At 38.2% G+C, this 22,968-nt stretch overlaps 2 protein-coding genes across 5 annotated transcripts in view; one reads left to right on the top strand and one right to left on the bottom strand.

Annotated features, from left to right (window-relative positions):
• Positions 1-1,241: 1,241 nt before the first annotated feature.
• bgnb (biglycan b) lies at positions 1,242-17,753 on the bottom strand. Of its 3 annotated transcripts, XM_053686197.1 has the most exons (9): positions 17,500-17,753; positions 9,193-9,346; positions 8,698-8,990; positions 4,945-5,057; positions 3,806-4,019; positions 3,559-3,669; positions 3,273-3,366; positions 2,443-2,581; positions 1,242-2,198 (listed from the first exon to the last, which is right to left on the bottom strand). In XM_053686197.1, exons 3-9 carry the CDS (start codon positions 8,948-8,950, stop codon positions 2,001-2,003), a joined length of 1,122 nt encoding a protein of 373 aa, XP_053542172.1. In that variant the 5' UTR covers positions 8,951-8,990; positions 9,193-9,346; positions 17,500-17,753; the 3' UTR covers positions 1,242-2,000. The 3 variants fall into 3 exon arrangements, with proteins under 3 accessions (XP_053542172.1, XP_017342829.1, XP_017342828.1); XM_017487340.3 differs by lacking the exon at positions 9,193-9,346 and having other exon boundaries at positions 8,698-8,960; XM_017487339.3 differs by lacking the exon at positions 9,193-9,346 and having other exon boundaries at positions 17,500-17,752.
• sinup (siaz-interacting nuclear protein) overlaps positions 9,256-22,968 on the top strand; it is a 219,251-nt gene continuing 205,538 nt past the window's right edge. The window contains exon 1 of one of the 2 annotated variants that reach the window (XM_053686201.1): positions 9,256-9,266. The gene's annotated coding sequence lies outside the window, so the exon portion shown is untranslated. The remainder of the gene's footprint in view (positions 9,267-22,968) is intronic. The other variant, XM_017488099.3, reaches the window with a different exon arrangement.

Below are 22,968 nucleotides of genomic sequence, written 5' to 3'. Positions count from 1 at the left end.
TATCTGTCTTCCTTCTTTGCCATATCTGATTTGTACGTTAGTGGGAATTTTGAACTGTGTTTGACTCCCAGTTGTGTGAAAAAAGCAGCATGGCAGGGAGGATCTGCCGCTCTGCTGCTTATTGAAGATGTACAGTATGCAGTTAATGTACGTTAACATTAATATCTTTTATGCTTGTTTATTGTTTTTGTCAATTACCATTTGTAGTGTCTTGCTGGTTGCATGATTATGTAAAATAGTAACCTGGTTGCAATGCAAAGTAATGTTATTTTGTTAATTAAAAGGTAGAGTAAGAATTCATGAAACACTCTCAGCCATAGTTGGGCGAAGAAGAACAATCACCAGTCATAATATCGCAAACTCTAAGGGAAAAAAAGGAGCAGAAAATGTCAGCTCTTATCAATTAGGTGTGCCAAATGACCTGATTTGAAATGAGTCCTGTTTCAGGTGCACTCCAGGCTACAGCTTTGCTTTGGTAGCCACCTAAAGGCCATATATTTTATACATGCCACCCAAGAGGGTCTGAGAGTTTATGAGCAGGGGCTCAAGCCCCCAGGGTCATAGTCAGTGGGCATCATATGCCTGCCTTGTATCTGCACTCATTAACATTTAATGCAAGTCACATTTATCATATATGTGCTGACTATAGCCCATCTGATATTATGCACAATTTGTCAGTCTCCCTTTACAGTGCGCATCAATTAAAAACGAATACCATACGACCACTGCTACATTGTTATTTAACTGGTGAGCCATTCTCAGCAGAGCTGGTAAGATATGGTTCCAAAGTGTTGCTGTTAAGCTGTGAACACTTAATGATAACCGTATTGCATTCCTACCTTGCCTCTTGTTCCACCTTCTAGGTGTACCGTTAAGAGACTGCAGTTCATCTTTTCTATGGACAATGTTCTAATTGTGAATGGCCCACCATCCAAAATAATACCTGGTCCTACAGGTTGTCTATCTACACATGGTAGGTTTACCTGATGAAATGTAACTAGACATTCATACTGGCATATGTTTTAGAACACAATATTTTATATATTAATCAGCAATGCACATTTTTGTGTATTTCCTGATCTATTTTACTATATTACTCACATTAGTATATAGTAAATATCTAATAATAAGCAGGTGTGCAGAAAAGACTAGGTTATATTGATTTTATAACTTACAATATTTAACATACACACGTGTATATATATACACAGTATATAAATGTATGTACATATTTTAGACCATTATCAAGTCATAAAGAATTTTATTTTATTCTCAAAATGTAGGAGATGAGCAGAGTACAAGCATGGACAGGCTCAACCCATCCAGAACTTCCATCTGGAATACGAAGAGGCAATGTGCAAAACAGTACATTAGAAGAGATCAGCTCCAGGCTCAGTAACGATACTGAATGGACATATGGAGCCTGAAAAACTGCTCTTTAAAGTATAGGACAAGTAGTCTCTTATCATATACAGTACATACTTACTACACCCCCTCAGGAAGAGACACCAAAAGCACAAGAAGCAAGACAATGACTGAGTAAGACACTCATATAGGCAGATCTACACATAAAGAGCAAATTACTATTAATATCTATATTTAATTTCTCTGTTATAATAATAATAATAATAATAATAATAATAATAACAACAACAATAATAACCTATAATAATAATACATAGTAATTACTACTAAACATATCTGATGAACAATAACAGTTATTATAAAAACTGAAAGGTACTTCAGTGAATGGTTGAGTGAATATATCCTAGCATGTTGCCAAGCTGTGCTCTCAGGCTGTACATTTGAAACATGACAAGCCTCCATTTCCTATTAAACTGCTTTTAAGATCCTCGTGTATCAAGACCACTTTAATCTAAACCCACTGTACATTTTATTCCCCACTCTACTCTTGTGATTTTCTTTCCACTCTTCAGCTTTATTTTGATATTGTTCAATATCCATCACTCATTCTTTCTACTCTCTGGCTCCTTGTGCATCTATTTCTTGTAGTTTCCAAAATGAATGGCCAAGCGGTCACTAACACAGCGGAACGTTGCGGGCTGAACTTCCCAGTATTGGACGGGATTTCCATAAAGACTAATGCCATTGTAGAAACTCTTCTTCATGTGATAACTTTGAGGACAGAAGTCATCCACGCGTACCTGGGTTATGTTGTTGGAATGCAGGTACACCACCTGAAAGATGAATTATAAGAATTTAGTTTTTGATTAGGGTTATATTTGTTACTTTTGTGTGTGTTTGTATCAGGGTCTAGCTTTTCTTGAGGCAGCTCTCTAGTCCTGCCTTCTTTCCTTCAACACTGAGCTCCCTGTTTCTAACCTTTCCATCTTACATGACAGATCTGACCTATCCCAGACGTGACCTTGCCAAACATATTCAATGTATGCTTTCCTCACGTCCCATACCATCCCCACTCACCTGCAGATACTTCATGTCAGCCAGGCCCTTGGGGACACGGGTCAGCCGGTTGTTTTCTAAATGCAGTTCTCTCAGGTTTGGCAAATAGGACAGGCTGCCGCTCTCAATATTGCGAATGTTGTTATAACCCAGGCCTAGTCTGAAAATGCACAAATATATATATATATATATATATATATATATATATATATATATATATATATATATATATATATATATATATATATATATATATGTGTGTGTGTGTGTAAGAAAAGGTACAGGATGGCAACAGATTAAGGAAAGCAACATACTGACATGGAAATCCAGGGAACCTGATTACATATTTTAGCTTCACTAGACAGGTTATACGAAAGAATGAATCTTGAATGAAGAATGAAGGCAATATTGTGTGTGGCAACCCCAATGAGCTGTAAGTTTTACTGAGCATGTTGCTGAACCAGACACGGTTCTTCTGGAGACTTTGACTGTCGCACTTGCTTCTCATTTTTGCAGCAAAATCCAGCAGCCTTCATTATGTTTTTTTGTCTGAAAAGTGTCTCTTACCAGTTAATATGCTGCTTTCTTTAATGAAATACAAACATTTTTCTGTAACATTTAAATTTGTGCTGGAAAACTAATGTTTGGAAATCTAAAATGTTTTTGTACTGACTCGATAATGTAGACATCAAAAAACAAAAATCTATAACAAAGTTTGTACTAAAAAAAATAATAAATAGGGTGCCTAAAACTTTTGCACAGTACTGTATACGGATTAGAACATTAGGTGGCACTGTTGCCACAAGGAAGCCCCATGACCAGTGCTGCAAAAATTGGGGAGTTTGACTGACCTATACAGTTGCTTGTAGCGCCTCAGGTCCTCCAGCTCAATTGCTTGGATCTGGTTATGGTCCAAATGGAGCTCATGGAGGCTGTCAGGGAGATCTGAGAGAAGAGGGATTAATCACAATACAATCAGAACAGGCAAGTGTTTGGCATTGTGCACAACCAAATAAAAATCAGACCTTGCATGGTTTAACTTAACATTGGAAGGCAAACATGAACCAGAGAATATTAAAACATAGATGCCTTTGGTTGATCATATAGATAGAATAAATATCTGACTCAGATAATCACCTTTAGGCACGCCGGTTAGCTTGGATTCTGAGATGCGCAGGTAGTTGAGTTTGAGACCTTTGAAAGCTCCAGGCTCAAAGCCACTGTTCTGAATGGGGTTCCCACCCATCTCTGCAAGGAAAGTTTCAAAAGATGGTCAAAAATTAGTCAGAGCGTCCACCACAAAACCAACAGTCTGCATCTAAAAAGGGAACTGTTGGGACAAAGTACTAACACTGTTCCACATAATAGTGAGGGAGCTCCAGACCTATGCAATGCATGCTGCCGAGGTTAGAGAAGGAGCCCGCGGGCACCTTCTTAATGTGGTTGTCATGGATGCGCAACTCCACCAGTGAAGGCGGCAGGTTTTTGGGCATCGCTGTCAGCTGGTTCTTGGAAAAATAAAGCTTCTGTAGGTGCTTTAGTGGTGTGAAGGCCCTCGGATGAACTTTAGAGATCTGATTGTTGACCAGTGACAAAGCCTGACAGGACAGAGAGAAACAGAAACAAATCAGATATTACAATCCAAAACTATGCAAGTAATTAGTGGTTCTCAAAGTTGTATTTGTTATTGAGTTCTTATAGTTATTCACCTGTTTAATTGTTCAGTTGAATTGAATGGGTTTAATCAAAATCTCAATAACTCAAAAACAAGTCAGCTGATGTTCTGTGGGTAGAAAGTTCGATCATGGCTCCAATAAATAACCAGAACATTACTGTTCACACTCAAATAATGAGCCTAACTTAAGAGTTGTCTTATGTTAATACAATAAATTGTGCATGGGATTTACTTTATAGGTAATGTGGTCCTTAACTGCAAAACATTTGAGAACATCTGGAATACAGCACCCATTCAATGTACATTGAAAAGTAGCAGCCTAATACCCTAATCTAGGACCTTTTGGTCCATTGGGAGAAACCAAAAGGGTTGCCCTGTCAGAAGTTTCCAAGAAGAACCCTATTAGAAAGATCAAACCCTTAAAAACAAAAGTACATTTGAAGAACCATTTTTTAAAATACAGTGTATTAATTAAGAGTCATTTTAACAGTATATTCTCATCTCATGGATTTGCCATGTTAAATATTGAGTTTGGTTAGGGCTCTAAATAAATGACGAGGAAAAAAGTGCTTGGCTGTGAGTACGGGACGGAACTAAAATATTCAGTTTGGCAGAAACCCACACTCTCAGTACAGCAGGGGCATTCTGCTGCAGGACAGCATGGTCTGTTTCAACATCCTGTTGGATTGTTTTGTCATCTTTCCTCCCACATATTTTCCCTCTATCTATATATCTGTCCATATAGCAGTGTAGTTCAGCAGTCATTCAACCCTCCAGTAAAATTCTTGCTAAAAAATATGCCCCTTCATGATCTTTCTTTATGGGTACATCCTGCTAGCCTTACTTACATAGAGGTTACTGAGGCCTTTGAAGTCATTCTCTTTCAGTTCTGTAATGCGGTTGTTCTGCAAATCTAGCAGCTTGGTGTCAGTTGGGATGTTTTGAGGGACTGAGGTCAAACCTGAACACAAACACAAATTGTATATGTTCTACTTTACAGCAGTTCTATACATACAAGTGTGTACACATACGGCTGACAACATATACATGATAAAAACATTATTATAAACAATACAGTACATTATAAACAATTATTAATGCAGCTAATTTATGCTGTGCTTACAGCTAAACCTAACCCTAATCTTAAAGCTGCAGTATCAACCTTTTTTCTGTTAAAAATGAACAAAAATCAGTTATTGAGGAAGGACGTAAAATAATCAATGTTCAAAACTGTCTACTTACCTTATCTTACTTGCAATGGTAAGCTTATAATAATGATTTATAATTTGATATGTCTGGTCCAATTTTGCAGGAAATGTCAGTTTGATGTCATTTGGTTGGCCTTTGACGTCACCAAGCCTTTGCGTGGTTATGTCATGTCCGTAAACAGAAAGAAGAAAAGTCGGCTGCTATATCGTGTTTGTGGCGGCTGAGGATGGTGGAGTGTTTGTAGCTTGTCCTTACAAGAGTTGCTTAGAATTTAAACTTGTCATCTAGATGGCTGCTTTTAATCTGGATAGTTCTAAACGCAATCATCTGGGGAATAAGCTGTTGTCAAAACCAAGAAGCCTCGAACTGCGGAGAGCCTGCAGTCAAAAAGGGAAACTGACAGAGCCCGTGCTAAAATGAGAATAAATACTGGTATGGTTTTTGAGAGGTGCCGAATACTCTGAGATCTGAAGGGATTGAAGAGTGATGCAGAGATGTTATCTATGTTGTTGTTTTTGCTGTTGTTGATGTTGTTTTTTGCTATGGTCAATGTGGTAAATTGCACTTATTTTCTGCTAGCTATGAGAGAAAGCAACTCACCTCTACTCCAAGAAAACTGTAACTGCCGCCTCCTCCATTGTCAAGTATCGGAGCCAATATACAACCCATAAGAAAACCTCAAACCATCAGATTAATCCGCCCAGAGGAGCAGTGCTGTAGCACAACCCACATAAAAATTTAAATAAAAAGTCCGCAAGTAACTTGCAGTTTTATGTTTTAAACGGAGATGTCGATAGAGGCAAAAGTAATTCAGTAGCCAAAAGGAACCTTTAGGCTCTTTTAGTTTTTTAAATAAAAGTGTCAGTTTTGTGGACCAGCCAAATGCCCCATAAGGTCAAAACTGTCAGATATAACTGTCCTTGTGGGGACTTTTGCTTTGATCCCCACCAAGATACACCATATGCTCTCCAGCTGGTTTAGATTTACAGAAGCTCTTAGGTCAGGGCTTCCTCTATGTCAGCAAGTGAAAGCAAAAAAAAATGAAATGTAACACACCAAATCTCACAGCTTCTGTTACATTCAGTGCTGAGATATGAAGTATTTAATGTGAGCAAAAGCGTAGTGTTTTTAGGATGTTCCATGAACCATGAAGCTGTCCATTTTACAGGCAGCAAACTTATGGTAATATTATCTGTGGGGTTTAGCCATGACTATTTTGCAATAGTTCAATGCCATAAACCCTGCAGTTGAATATTCATGAGCCCCCCTCAGTAAAAAGGAGTGAATTACACCAGCCCCTCCTCTACCTCTATTTAACTGCAGTCATCTTCAGTGCAGTAAATGTTAAATAACTGCAGCTTATGGCTTAAATGGGGTCAGAAATAGATGAGAGGGAAATTAAATACCACTCACCTTATTAGAAACCATTTTATGTCAACAGTAAGGCATCGTTATGTACTAGCTGAAGGAAATGGTGGCTCAGTAATTGGAAAGGTGTGTATTTGAATCCCAGAACTGCCAGACAGCCACTCTTAGGCTCTTGAGCAAGGCTGGTGTATATATGCTGTGCCAATAGTAGCGCATAACTAACTAATAAAACTGAGATAGGCTTTTGTGTTGGTTGAAAATGTTGGGTATCTTAATTTGATTCTTAGCTGGTTTCCCAACTGCCACTCCATAAAATCAACAGTAAGCCAGCCCAGTCTGACAACTTTTCATTGGTATCCAACAAATCCCCACAATTTGAGTTGTGGTTGAGTTCCAACCACAACTCAAAACTAAATTACACCCCAACTGCAACAAACCAACCACAACGTCCCACAAATCTGCACTCTAAAAGCTGGCTTATATTTTAAATAAATCCGACACACAATTGGCTAAACCTCTGTTTCAACATCTTTGAGACAGCATTATGAGATACAACTTGTCAAAAAATATGTGGGATACTCTGAAAACAGATTAAATGTACAATTGGGTATTTCATTCATTCATTCATTCATCTTCAGTAACCACTTTTTTGCGGTGGATCCAGAGACTATCCCAGGAACACTTGTCATGTGGCCATACACCCTGAATGGGATGCTACTTTGGCACAGGGGACTATGCACACACACATTCACACCTAGAGGCAATGTAACACAGTCACTCCCGATACTGGTATGTTTTTAGGAGGTGAGAAGAAACTATAGAACCCAGGGGAAACCCATACAGATACATGGAGAATATGCAAAGAAACACCACACAGAGAGTAGCCTGAGGTCAGGATTGTACCAGGGCTGCCAACTCTACCTGTTGCACCCTTGAGCGGCTCCAAGTAGCTCCAACGGCTAAAAAGGTTTCTCAACTGGCCTAGGTAAAAAAAAAAAAACTAACTTTGGATGGTTAATGATTTTAAATGGTTAACTGTTTTTTAAAATGGGTTTTAGTTGAACTGAAAAGTAAAACCCTGTGTTGTAGATCCTTTAAAGCTTTGCCACAGGGACAAACAGTAGAACCCTTGAGGCTGCTTGGTGAAACTATTTTGTTTAACTATGTATTTATCATAAAGCAAAAGACACACAAATAGACTCCCATACGCAAAATAGATGTATACATAAAAATACACAAAAGAAAAAAAATATTTCCTGCATTCTCTCTCTCACTCTCTCTCTCAATCTCTCTCTCACTCTCTCTTCTCTTCTGTTCTCACTTCAGGTGTTATTTATAGTGTCTATTTTGGAGACAGTTGATTAATGACAATGTAGTAATTACAAATTTACACACAGTTCACTGTAAAACAACATATTTCCGTTAATTCCCAGCAGTGGAATGTAAAACATAGGACAGAGAACAGCCAACAGAAAGTATATCACTCTTTGACGTATGCTTCTTTTAACAAGGACAGTTGTCCCAACATCTATAGGTTCAGGGGATAGATGAATCATCCATTTTGATTTTAATTTGCAGACAAACAAAAGCTCTTCAAACTCAGATTTTCAGCATATCTCTGTCTGCAGGACATCACTCTATTTCCATATTTTGGTCAAATATCCCGTGTCTGTCTGTCCCAAGAACAACACAAAATTTCTTCTTGATGCTTGCAAGGAAATTGCACAGTACCATCTCATTCATCTCATTTGCCATCAAAGTCCACATTTCCTCCAAGCTATTTGAGTAAATCCCTAAAGTATGCCTGTCTTTTTCTCTATGTCTCCCTCTCAGACTAACCACTCAGAATATAATTTTTTTTTACTGAGACGTGGGGTTGTGTTTATCTTTACAACTTTCACTTATCCTTTAAATGGGTTCCTATCTTACCTGATTAATTTGCTTGTTTATTCATATTTTAACTAGGCTTGCATCTCTTTTGTTCTCTCTCTTCTCCTTCAGGCACACACACACACATTACTCACCCAGATCAGAGCACTGTACCACTTTCAGATGACATTGGCACCCAAATGGACACACAGGAACCTCAATCGGCGGCAGTTCTGTGGGTAGCACAGCCGAACCTTCCTCTTCATCCCTCATCATTACTGTCAGACCACCCCCATCGCCATCAATGCCAAAGTCCCAGAAGCCCCTCTGCTCAAAGGGCAGCGCCAGTGAGAGGGAGGTCAAGCTGAACACACTCAGCAGCAGCAGGAGAGAGAAGTAGGAGACCATCACTAAGATACTGACAGAGCACAAACACGTATGCTCAGACCTGCAAGAAATGAATGAAATGATTGTTTTCTTATAATAATGATTTTAAAAAGTGATCAATTTGTGTTTTATTTAGTCTGTAGAAGGTAACATGTTATTTATTAATTAAATTATTACACTGGGGAAAATATAGCGCTGTTTTAACCTTAGCAGTTCTACAAAGCACTTTACAGTGTTTCTCATTCACCAACACACTCACACACCAACGGCTGCAGAGTTGCCATGCACGGCGCTAGCTTGCCATCTGGAGCAACTTGGGGTTCAGTGTCTTTCCCAAGGACACTTCGGCATTTGGAAACATGTGGGCCAGGAACCGAACCGCCAACCCAACGATTAGTGGACAACCCGCTCTACCACCTGAGCCACAGCCACCCAATGAAAAGAAATGTGATATGAAGCCTAACATATTTAGTATTCACATTAATATTTACATATTGTGGATTTTTGAAAGTAATAGCTAGGTCTACTCTCAAAGGTGACTTTAATGGAAGGATGTTGTACTACTATCCCTTTAGCACATGCTTACCTGCTAACGTTTGCAAGCTGGGCCAACAGCTTGTCACGCAAATAAAAGAAGATATTTTTATATATAGGCTTGACCAATATTCAGAAAAAAGTAATAACACTGCAACAGTGTGTAATGCAATGATAAAAGGACTCTTGTATTACATAAATTCAGACCAGCTTCTCTTCAATAATATGACAGTTTTTCACAAGTCAGCAAGTCTGCTAAGCCTCATTTTCAACAGGGTTACAAACTCTGCACCTGCACTGGAAATTAATACTGCACTGTGTGCATTTACATGCATTCTAATAATCCTGATTTCTAGCTATCTGATTTCTACATAAACAGTATAATTCATATCTTAAATTGTATAAAAACCATTATCACATATTAAGAAATCCAAAAATATAGACACCCTGAGTTCAGCTCAATCAGGTTAATCGGTGCAAGTACAGTATATGGTTAATCTGATATCTTTAGTTGTCCTCACTTGTGCAGACCCATAAACGTAGAATGTGGCTCCCAAGTGGCGCAACAGAGTAGTGTTCACCCTATTGTTGGAAGATTGCAAGTTCAATTCCTGACATTCCATGCAATAGCCACCAATGGTCATGGGTCCAAAAGAGCAAAAGCTGTGACATTGCATGAACTGCACAAGAAGACAAAATGGCAGAGCTGCACATTTCTTAGAGAAAGCATGAATTAGTGCCTTTCCCTCCCCAGCTGGTAGCTCTCATGCAATAGTGGAGGATTAACAAGTGTGTATGTGAAAACCAGATAAAAATCTAAAAATAAAAATAAAAATCTAAAAATAAAAGCACTAGAATATTCTCTCTGTCTTGGGAACAGAATAGCATGGACGAGGTGCAATTTGCAACCATAAAAAGCTCCCAAATAACCACTAATTTACCACTAAAGCACTTTAGCAATTAGCAGACATTTTTGGTGTGGAATGCACAGCATGATGAATTTAAAATATAGTCTACAGAATTATATTACAAAATATATAAAAAAAAGAAATTTCACTGTCATGGTGGGCAACACGGTGAGGTGTCCTAGGCCTGAGCCATGTCAGGGCCAAGAGAATCCACTTTAATCACTGCCAAATTTGATTTCACAGTCAGAAATGTATTTTGAATAATAATTCTTGTCAGGCTGTAAAAAAAAAAAAAAAAAAATCCCCAAAATTATAGCAGAATGGAGAAAATAATGAGACAAACTGTGTGCATATGTGTGTCTGGGTCAGAACTGATTATACAGTTTGTGGTGTCAGTGGAAAAGTCTAACAGGCCTTTACAAACACACAAGCTATTCATTAGACAGGAAAGGGGAAGGTGGGGTTATTTCTGTCATTCAGTCCGTATGTACGTGTCTGGGAGGGTGGACAGCAAGTTCATGATGTCATGGCTGAACCTCTTCCAGATGAGGGTGATTGTGTCTCTACTGTGACAGGAATTGAGATGAGCTAACGGTTCACTCCGTGGCAAAGGAGTTAAAGAAACTGCCCGACCACTGCTGGTACTACAATCATTCATCTGAATTTTAAACTAAGCTTTACTCTAAGCTTTTTAAACTAAGCTTCCCCTATCTTCCCATCTGATAATCCCTGAACATGTTCTCCTAATCTAGCAATGAAGCAAGCCCACCAATTGCTTTCCCCTATTAAATGTATCTCCAGCCCTAAAATTTGAACCTTTAAGCCACTTCAACTCACAATCAAAAGCAATGTTCTCCTCCTGAATAAAATAACAGTGGTTTTATTTTAACAGTATTGCAGTTTTTTGGGAAGGGGATCAGAATTGAAGCACTCTGCTTCTCTGTCAGCTTAAGCAAGGCACTTTGACAGAGTCAGTTTACTAGACCATTCTATGAACCTCAGACTTATAAATTAGTAAGAATTTGCATGACTCAGATTGTATGAAAATTTTAAAAGTTTAAGGTTATGGACAAGGTTATCACTTGAATCTTTTCTTACAACTTTATAGGTATGAAGTTGAATGAAATCCAAAACACCACCGTCCTTCATTTGAATTTGTAAAAAGAAACTTCTCACGATATCAGGATAACTTTCCAGGATCCATGTGCAGAGGTTTTTATTACCAAATGGTTGGTACACAAAAAGGTTGTGGTACATAAGAGAAAGGGTTGAAATCCCAATGTGGACAGCCAATGGATAAGTTTGTGCATACTCTCCTTAGTGGAGCTAACTTATTCCTGTTGGTTGTTCCTACAATATGATCAAAGATCTCTTGGTTCAGGCACTCCAAATGACCAATCCGCTGTGGGTGATATCAAACAGAAAGACTTATTTTTACCTTGAGCTGGTGAGTTAAAAGCATTAGCCCATATGGCATCACCAAATATTCATAATGACTGGTGTTAATGATGAAGGTGGTCTTCCACGCATCCTCTTCACTTATATGAACCAGGTTGCATGCACCTCATAGGTGAAGTTTAGTAAAGATTTTTGCCCCTCTTAACTGTTCAATAGAAAATGGGACAAGGGTAGTGGGTACGTGTATTTGGCAGTGACAGGATTCAGACCCCTGTAATCAATGCAATGTCAGAGTCTGCCATCTTTTTTTCTACAAAGAAGAACCATGCAGCAACAGGAGATCTAAGAGCACATGTGGCCCAAATATGCCCCCTGTTCCCAGAATAGAAACTGTTAGGTAGACTGTTCTACCTTGACTTATATTGCGAGGTCTTTCTCCGGCATCCTTGCCCATTTCCGGGTGATTGAATACTTCTCAGAATTCCTACTTGAAGCTAGCATACAAGTGGTTCACCAGCACTGGGTTAAAAGTAGTGGTGGGCCAGGTGAGCACTTAAAAGTGAGTAAGGGACAAAATAACCAAAAATTTTAATCCAACAAAAAAAGATGAACGGACTAGGCAAGCAGCAAAGTTGAGAAGAATCAAATAAGGTCATATACGAGCTCACTATCCAAAAAACATGACTCAGAACACAGTTGCAGGCACAAATTAAGGTTTCGCACAGAGTTCAAGTCCATGTATCGGTTACCCAGAAAATAAGCATATAGACTTGATCTCTGTGTGCAGCCTTACTGTCAAGAAGTCATTCAAAATTCAGGAGAGGGTACCCTCTGACATTCTGGAGGGAAATTGCCCAGGCTAGGTTTTACAGAATGAAGGCACAATGTAACTTGTCAAATCACCCACTCCTAATAGAAATGTTTTGCTGTTAAAGCACATTACAAGTAATCTGACTACATTTATTTACATAACTAATAGTTAAATGTGAGAAAATTTGAAAATGTAAAGACCCAATAAACAAATAGAGATCCTATATTAATATTATCACCATTCTAATGAATTCTTAACCTCTCTCTTCAAATGTGATGTTACAACATTCTTTCTGCTGCTAAGACAATAAATACAGCTGGACCATGCAAGGGCATAACCTTTGATCTGTCCCCCAAGCAGACCACCAAAGAAAAGGGAGTCTGGAATCTTCACCAGATATGCGCTTTGTAGTCTTCAATTCAATTCAATTCAATTTTTTCAGTATAGTGCTTTTAACAATGGACATTAATCACAAGCAACTTTACGGAAATATATAAATTTAGGATATAAATTTTTAATTCATAAATGTATCCCTAATGAGCAATGCCCAGAGTCGATGGTGGCAAGGAAAAACTCCCTGAGATGATATGAGGAAGAAACCTTGAGAGGAACCAGACTCAAAGGGGAACCCATCCCAGTATTATTACCTTACTGGTTCTGCATTATTGTCTGAAATATTTATCATGGTGTCAAGTCAATACTATGAAAGAGCAACTTATGACATTGTTTAAAAACTGAAAAGTGCAGGCATTTCTCTCATGCTGTTGAATAAAATATCATTTAAAAAAATCTATCTACAGTGTGTTCCTATTTGTAAAAATAGCAGCTAAATTATACCATACTCCCAGTTCGGCTTGGCTGGAGGAATGTCGGGACCAAGAAAAAACTAGCCATTGGTCTCTGCATATTGCTTGCCCTGCAGTCTACAGAATACATTATAACCATTATATCACCATATTGTGAATAAATATATATTTTTATAAAAATGAAATACACTTAAACACAACTTTTCTCAGGGACATTTCATTCAGCTACAGTACACAGCGAGACCCTGTGGTATTTTTATGGTGTGGGAAATCTTTGATCAGGAATCTGATCAGCAGGCTATTTCAGCAGAATCCAAATACACAGTGATAGGCTGAACTATAAATGGTAACAGAAAGATCGGACTGTAAAATCCTATTTATGTGAATAAAAAGCGATGGAAAAAAAGAAGGAGAAAGGAAAGCTGCACAAAAATGTTTGTCTTTTGCCAATGCAAACAAAAAAGTTAAAAGTTAGACCTGACCCACAGAAAGACAAGGGTTACACCAAAGAATGGTTTCTCCTGGTAATTACTTGACCACATTCCCCTTCTCCAGGGGCTGCAGGCAACTATTTCTGTCACCCCATCCAGGCACTCTGTTAGTCTTAGTGGTGCAGTGGTGTGAGAGAAAAATAAAAGAAAACAGAACAAAAGAAGAATAAAGTGCAATGTGATGGGAACTAAAGTGAGAGAGCTGATCTAAAAGACGATGAACCTGCAAATGGTATGAAAATCATGTGCAAATCCACAGGGTTTAATAACTCTTTGCACAATGTAGACAATGTGTTCACATTATAACTCTGAAACAAGAATAGGTTTTAACCTTCAAGCATCTGCGTCACTGCCCATAAAAGTTTACAGTTTTAATACATCTGTTATAGTCTCCACCTAGTCTGAGGACTACAAACATGAATTTGAAATCTTTAATTAAAATACAACACTCCAGACATTAGCACTCATTTATATTATATTTGATTGTCGCAATGAGATATAGAGCAGTCAGCAAATGAACCTTCTCTAGCTAGCTAAGCAAGTTGGATTACTTTAATAAAACAACAATAAGAAATCATTTCCCCACTGATTTTTATGTTTGTGTCTGTATGAAACACTTTCACAAGTTGAAACCCAAACTAACAATAAGGATTGTCAACATCATCACAGCATCATCAAAAGTCACTGTTTTGCAAGAAACAGGGACATCTCAAGTCTCAGGTCGCTGTCAAAGTCATGAGGGCAACTCACCTCGAGTCTGAAGTCATCATATTGGTGAAACAGTGGGAGTGATGTAGAAAAAAAAATAGTGTTTGTTAATAGCAACCCTCACCTTGCAAGGGGATATTTTAAATTTCCCAAAATAAATAACCCTACAATTGGGGCTTCAATTTTCAATAATTTAGTACTCCTACACTTCTGGCAGACATCCAAACCAATCATAAACATATTCATTTAGATATATAAAAATAGTTAAAGTATTTGATAAATAAGGAAGTAAAGTTGAATGTCCAGTAGTGATCAAAAACACAACATTCAATTAGGATAATCACACAATTTCAATGCCAAATTTAGAAGGAATAAAACATGTAACTATTACATATCTCACTATAAAAGGCAATGAACCGACATAACCTTTATGTAACTTCATTCACCAGCAGGGCAACAATTTCCAACGATTTCCTGTGTCTCTGACCCATTTGAGTGACACCAAAAGTTAAAATAGACAATTATTTAATACATGTCTTTCATACTCCCTTTAACTTCCCTTAGTGGAGTGCATTCACTGTTCTGCTCTCTTACTAACCATTGGGTGGTTCCTAAATATGAATGCTTGGCTGGAATTAACTATACTCTCAGCTGTAATTTGGTGACTTGTGTCCCTAAAAAAGCCCCTGCCTGGCAAAGTGTGTGAGACAACTCTTTTTGGATGTGGTGTCTGGCTTGAAACTGTTTAATGCTGTTGGTGATACGGTTGGTGTGCAAGGCTGTGTAATTTAAAATGATAAACCTATTTCCATGACTTGTTTAAAAAGGACAAAAGGCAGGGTGAGGGGGCTAGAATGTGGAGAGAAGGCAGAAGTTATTAAGATATAAAATCTCATTATCTCCTCTCCTCTCTATGGCAACTGTAATTAGCTCAAACATGAGTTGTGTCACTGTAAGCCTAACAAGTTGTACACACACACTTACGCAAGTGCCTTGCATAAGTGGGATTCATGCATTTTGAATTTTTTTTTACAAAACATAAAAATTTTGATTGCACAAGTATTCACCCCTATTGTTGTGAAACCCATACAATTCTGTATTTCTGTGTAGTTCTTGTGCAACCAATTGCCATCAGAAGTCTCATGTGTCATGTGATCTCAATATAAATACACATGTTCCTGAAAGGCCCCAGAGTTTGTTAGAGAACGTATTTATACAAACAGCATCATAAACAGCATAAGGCTATAAAAACAAGTCTGGGACAAAGTTCTGGGAAAGTATTAATCAGGGATTGGTTTGGTTATACTAATTATGTGACTTTTGAGGGCAACTAGTTGAACCAAACCTAACTTAGGGGTTTCATAACAAAGGGGGTAAACATTTATGCAATTTTTTTTGTACATAATGTTGCCAACTATATTGATGTTCCCTTCATTTCAATATTATAGGCTATTTTGTGCAAATTCATGCCATCTAATCCCAGTTATGTCCATTTCAGTACCAGGTTGTAACAGTACATATGGTAAATGGGAGATGAATGCTTATGCAATCTAATGTATTTCCCATATTAATGTATCTAATAATACTGATTCAGAAGTTTTTGATCTGTGCTCTATGAATATATTTAAAGACAGAATTACAGGTTACAGTCAGATGCTCTTCACTTCTACATCCTAAAGCCAAAGGTTATAGTCTACAAAAGATGGTGCCACACTTTTATTTTACATGCTTTCTTTCCTTTTCCAGTTAGTCTTTTTTGCTAACTGTTCTGCTCACACCATGGGCAGGGGTCAGAAACCTGGAGGTTCAGATGTAGGGGCCATGGAACATGTGAATTAAGCACACATGTCTGCTCAAGTGGGGTTGGGTGGTGGGCTAGTGTAAGCTATTCTCAGAGGGGCCCAAAATTTTTACAAGGGGGTGCAGACATGATGGCTTCACTTTGTTTATGGTCATGTTCTGAACCTCATACAATTATTTTCCTATGAACTTCATGCATTAGTGTGAGAGTATTATGGATGAATAAATGTTTGTACTATGAGTAAGATTTGGCAAATCAAATCAAATCTAATGAAGCAAAATGTGACTACTGTACTGTTATAACAACACAAAATGTCTTTAAGCCACTGTCATGAATATTTCATCAGAGAGAGCATTTAACATTATGGGTTTTGACTATTAGGAAACATTACTTACTTTACATATAAGATTTAAAGCAATAGTTGGAGAGTAGAAAAAACATACATATACATGTTTTCCACTTACCATCATATCACGTTGGTCTATGGATTTTGCTTCTTAGGTTTTTAGCTATGTCAGAAACTACAAAACAGTTGGCTTAATAATAAATGTGTTATGATTTTTGGCGTGGTGCTAGTTAATATTTACAAGCTTCAATTATTTATGTATTTATTTATTATTTTTTTATTAGTTCCTGCCAACATTTGAGGTGAGGGGAAAATCTCTGTAATGATTTTGTTTCTGTGAATGCTTTCCTTACACCCACCTGAGAGCATCCTATTTCTGAATAATGCCCTGGAGCGACATCTAAAGACCCGAACACACATTACTACAAAACAACAACTAACACTAAATATCGATACATACACAGTGATGTATCTACTGCTTCAATACTGCTTTAGCATTAGTTTATAGCTTATGAGCTAAAGGTTTAACTAAACTGATTTTCTTCGCTGTTGTATCAAAAGCATTCACACAAATATTATATACAAGTTACTGAGATGAACTATTTAACTAGCCTATATAACGAATTGACGAATTGGATATTAAGAAAATACATAGCGTAATATAATACATAACGTTACGTTATTCTCAGCAACCTAAAAAAACAAACAACGAATCATAAACTCCAAGGATAAAGTGCAAGAAAAAAAAAGGAAAAAACCAGACTTACCTTTGGTTAAATAGCAATATCCCTAAATTCTCTCTCAGCGTCAACAATCCTTTTCACAAATAGTCGTAAATTCTCTTACATAAGAATAACACACTAGTCTGAAAACCCCGTAATAGTTTACTACCTAGAAAGTAAATGTCTCCGTATTTTCGGTGTATCGGGTCTGTACTCTGCAGCAGAGTGGAGGACTGAAAGCCCTTCACAAACTTAGGAAATAACGGAGGAGCTGGAGGAGGTCCAGCCCAAAACTTCTAGCAACCTCTCCCACATAGGATGCTCAGAAAGCACCGAGCGAGTGAGTTAACCTGTAATGTACTAACTCTCTATAAAACGCCTTTAGAAATGATATAATGTGTATTAGTCATGTACTCTGCCTGTACTCCTCAGTAGGCTATAGAGTACCAACGTGTTTATTAGGATATCTGCGTTTAGATGAGCTAAGATAATGGCTAAATGTTTCTACACCTGGCTATATAACTTAATGGCGTCTGTGATGCTTTTGCTACAATTCAGCACGTTATTGAAGATCTCTGTGATTATGAACTCTTATTATCAGTTTTCAGTATGCTGGGCTCCTGAGGCTGTAGTCAATTTCCACCTTTCACTTTATTTGGAAGCTTATTTTATTGACTTGTTTTCATACAGAGACGTGTTGGGGTTTTTTCCCCCCACAGAACTCCATGACGCATGTTTATTTGAAGCTTCTTTTTCAGAAAGAAAGAAATTAAAAGAAAAAAAGCCGTAGTGTCCCACATTTTGTGAAACGTTAATTCAAAGTATTTAGTTATTGTGGGTTTTAAATCAGTGCTCCCTCTAGTGTCTCAACATCTCACTACACTAAAACTTTTGTTTGACATTTTATCAAATACGAATCATTCTTGAGTCAACTACACAAAGTGTGAACAGTCAATAAACACCCACACAAAAAAAATGGGTTCCTGTTGCTTCCTATTGGCATTTTTTCTTCTGTGCTGTCTGCGGTCCGGAAGCCATTAAAACATGGCATGAATAGGGCAGACGAACCGCAACGAATTGTGTGTTTAGAATCTGTGTTGCACACTTCAGAGTTAGTCATAGTTGTGGTCTCGAACCACAAGAACGATTTAGACTCAGAAACGATGCTGTGATACTAGACAAATGCGGTGCTGGGTGTCCCTCAGACTTTCTTCTGAAACAGCAACAAGATGTATCTTAAAAAGCATGCAGTAGGGAGTGTGTTTCTAATTGTATTACCACTAGAACCTGTTCTGGTGACGAGTAACCATAGACAAGCATGCATGCATCCTCACATAGGCAAACAAACACACATGCACTTACAGATATGTAGCCTGTATCCATATGTTAATTGAGCAGATTAAGCCTGAACAATATAAACATGATCTTAGGATTTATCATCATGTGCATTTAATTAATTCATAATTTCAAGTAGCAAATCAGCCCTGTGCAGTGCATTATGCTGATTTATTTCTACAGCCTGCTTCTTATTTCCCATTGGCAGCATGTGTTGTTTTTCAGTTTAGTTCTGATTAAGTCCTCCTTAATGCTAGCATTCACTTACCCATGTGCACTGGCATTATATATACACTCAGCAAAAAAAAAAAAAAAAAAAAAAAAAGAAACATCCCTTTTTGGGATTGTATTCTAAAGATAATTTTGTAAAATCCATAATAAGCTTTACAGATCTTTATTGGAAAGAGTTTAAACAATGTTCTTCATGCTTGTTCATTGAACCATACACAATTATTGCACATGCACCCGTGGAACAGTGCTTAAGACACTAAGAGTTTACAGGTGGTAGGCAATTCGTTTTTTAAATATATCTATGTTTATGCTTATGAATACATTTACAATTTTTGTGCATATTTATAAGTACAAATTAAAAAGGCATTATGTGTATAAATTTGAAAAGGATATAGGCCTCTATTCTGGAAGTATACAACAAAAACAAAAGTGTCCAAACACTCAACTACTATCTTTTACTGTAATTCTTGTTTTTGTCTTTGTATATATCTCTTGCTGTTCTGTTCTTCTACTCACTTTTGTGTACTATGATTATGCAGTTAATGTGTTGGCCTAAGCTCCTGTCTGACAAATCAGAGGAGGCTTTTTTGTGCATGATTGCATGCCTTTTACACAGACTCCTTTGAGAACAATGGGTACAAAAAATATAACTGGTTGAAAAGGAGAAGAGAGCAGAAAAAACTGTCACTCTGGAACTGGAGTAACCACCCTATAACAGGGAGGGGGTCTGCAACACATCTATTTTTTAATACCCTGACATACAGTGGATTTTACCCTGGATGAATATTTTAAAGCATCCTACAGTTTGTGCCATAAATACATGAATGCTTTAAATTATGACTTCTTTCATGGAGTTAGGCACATGTTATGTTACTAGCAAATTCATCCACTAATTTGCCACATACTCTCTAATTTCCACTGCCGTCATGTGTTAGTCTTTCCTATACAGTGTGATTGTGGAACACTGTGTCTGAGTTTGTGCTGTTCTGGTTCACGTGTGAATTGGCCACAGGGTGGTTGTCAGCATCTGCACCTTCTCCATCTCCTCAAATAATAAACACAGGAAGCACCTGTAGCTGATCAAGAGCTGACATGAGGCAATAAAAAACTGTCCATAGTGAGGATGTGGATAGTGAGGAGGCCTGTGCCTGGGTTGACATGGGGGAAGGGGGAACCTGAGACTGAGCGAGAGGGAAATTCTGTGGAGGTAAAGAAGCATGAGGATGAGGCATGTGAGGTCCTGCCTGCAGATGGCCCAGTGCAGGCATGGGGCCATGCAGCTGGTGCTGTAGAGCTTGTGGACCACTCTGCGAGGGCACAGGAGGTTGAGGGATAGACCAGCCAGCAAGGGCGTGTGAGGAGAAGGTAACCTTGGAGGATGAAGTGCTGCTCCGGACTGAATGTGAGAAAGCAGGCCTGCTGAAGCAATCTGTTGTGGAAGGATGGGGTGGTGGGCACAGATGGAGACGCCTGTGAAGGGAGTGACGCTGCACTTGACATCGGGGGCGCAGTGGAGGTGGAGGAAGGTGGTGCAGGGGGCAAAGTACTTGTCTGGCACTGGATTACAGGAGGACCTGCTGTTGCGCTGACGAATCCGAGTCGCTCTCGTTGACCCGCGGGCTTGTAATGCATCATACATACTCATTTATAAATGTGAAGTAATAAAAAATCTTATATTATTTAAAAAAATTATCCATTGTAGAATTTTTTTTTTTTTTTACAAGATTACTGTACATCAAGCAGCACAGTGCTGCAGTGGGTAGTTCTGTTGCCTCACAGGTCTCGGGCCCTCTCTGTGTAGTTGTGTATGTTCTTCCTGTTTCCACGTGGGTCCTCTCCATGTTCTCTGGTTTCCTTCAACCTCCCAAAAACATACCAGTAGCTAGGTTGACTACTCTACATTGCCCCTAAGTATGAATGAGTGTGTGCATGACACCTTGCAATGGACTGGCATCCCATCCATGGTGTATTCCAGACTCACACCCAGTATTTTTGGACAGGTTCTGGATCCACCACAATCCTGACCAGGATAAAGTGGTTACTAAAGATGAATGAATGAAATTTTGTACTTCATCCTAAGCCAGCTGTTTTGCTTATCACTTAATCTACATGAAAAATTGGGCTGGCGTCCTATCCAGGGTGCTCCTGCTTCATGCCTGGTAACCTTGGTTCTTGGAGCAGGATATAGACCCTGACCCAGATAAAATGCGTACTGAGGATTTGGACACTGAATACTTTACCTTACAAGATCCTGCATGTATGTTCCCAGCAGGAGTTACATTAATCATATGATGGATCAGACGTGTAGAATACTATTAGCATGGATTACTGGGGCAGTTTTTTTTTTGTCTGAATACAAAAGAACTTCTTTACTTTTTAACAAGTAAAAATTTTTACTTTTAATGTCATATTGATAGGTGAGATGCTTGTACCTGATTAAGGCACAATCAATTATTAAACAACTGATTATGATGAGGTATATATATATATATATATGTGTGTGTGTGTGTGTGTGTGTGTGTGTGTGTGTGTATATATATATATATATATATATATATATATATATATATATATATATATATATATACACACATCAACATGGGGTGCATTAAAATTGTATAACGCACACCAAGCCGTGGATTATCCCGCTTATACCATTGTCACTTGCTAGCACTGACAAGTTAAAGCTGTTTGCAGTGCAAATTTTGACTGAAAAGATAAAAACAGTTGTTGGAACTCTTGTATGCCTAAAACAGAGGCTTGATTTCTAAACTCTTGCCACATGCAAAACAGTCTGAGGTGGTAGAGTGAAAAGACTGGAATAGATGTGAGAATCTTGGCATGTTTAAACAAGGGTAATATATCTTTAGTGCTCAGATTTTCTCCTTCAACGAATTCAGACCAGTCACAGAGGGAGGAGGATGGCAGAGCATTTCTAAAGCTGACAACACTGATGCTTGTGTGTTGGAATACTATAAGAGTTACTGTCCTTTAGATGATGGTGAGCAACAGTAAGAAAAGAGCACAAGGAGTACAGCGGAAGATACTGAACCATGACATTTAACATGACATTTTCTCAAATGCATTGAGGCCAAATGCTACCCAGCCTGACATGTTCTCCAAAAACAAGTTAGAGTGTGAAGACCAAAAGCATGCCTAGAATGGATGGGTGCTTTCTGAGACAGCCACCCTCTCACTAAAACGGTACAATTATGTGGAATCGGATAACCGCACACAGTTGAGGCAGCGGGGGAGTTTTGAGAGGTAACGTGTGATTACATGTTCAGCAAAAAAAGGAAAGCCAAGTTGCTGTCCTCTATATGCTGTAACAGGGTTAAGAGGGTGGTTAGGTACTCACAGCTGTGTTGTACACTCTGAATTTTGCAGCTTGAAGCTGCATTTTATCACTGAGGGGCCCCTGTCTAGATCTAGCACGTTGGCCGAGATGCTTAAAGCAATTTTTAAAATAGCTATTTATCCTTGTTTGACATGCTTGTTGCACATGATCACCTGGGTACAATGGAGACAATTTTTTCTCCTCTATTTTCCAATCTCGCTATTTATTTTTCACCTTATTTAATTCATATTTTTCTGTGATTTGTCTCTAGATTTAGATTTTTCCAGGTGCCCTTATGCTACTAAATATTTTTTTAATCGACATAAATGTCAGTCAAAATAACTTCCATGTCAGCCTACCTGCCTTTTCTTTCAATGTTAGTAGTCGTTTTTTGTTTCCAGCATTCTATGCACTAGACCTTTTATGGAGTTCTGTGGGCATCACTAAATGCAAATGAGCTGTCTCTGAAATATTTGCAAACCTAGAGGAAAATTTTAGTCTGGTTTGGCTTACACAAACATTTACACACAATTTTACTAAAAGATTGATAAATGAGGCCCATTGTGCAGCATAATCCAAACCCACCATGTCAAATGTAACTTTTCTGTATT

Source organism: Ictalurus punctatus, chromosome 15 (genome assembly GCF_001660625.3).
Source record: "Ictalurus punctatus breed USDA103 chromosome 15, Coco_2.0, whole genome shotgun sequence".
Classification (NCBI taxonomy): domain Eukaryota; kingdom Metazoa; phylum Chordata; class Actinopteri; order Siluriformes; family Ictaluridae; genus Ictalurus; species Ictalurus punctatus.
Note: the sequence above shows the minus strand (reverse complement) of the source record. Positions and strands in the feature narration are given on the sequence as shown.

Coding starts and splice junctions, on each gene's coding strand:
- bgnb (XM_053686197.1), bottom strand. CDS start 8,950: ATGGTCTCCTACTTCTCTCTCCTGCTGCTGCTGAGTGTGTTCAGCTTG. Junction 3,367..3,558: donor GCTAACCGGCGTGCCTAAAG/GTGATTATCTGA, acceptor CTCTTCTCTCAG/ATCTCCCTGACAGCCTCCAT. Junction 2,199..2,442: donor CTGACATGAAGTATCTGCAG/GTGAGTGGGGAT, acceptor TTCATCTTTCAG/GTGGTGTACCTGCATTCCAA.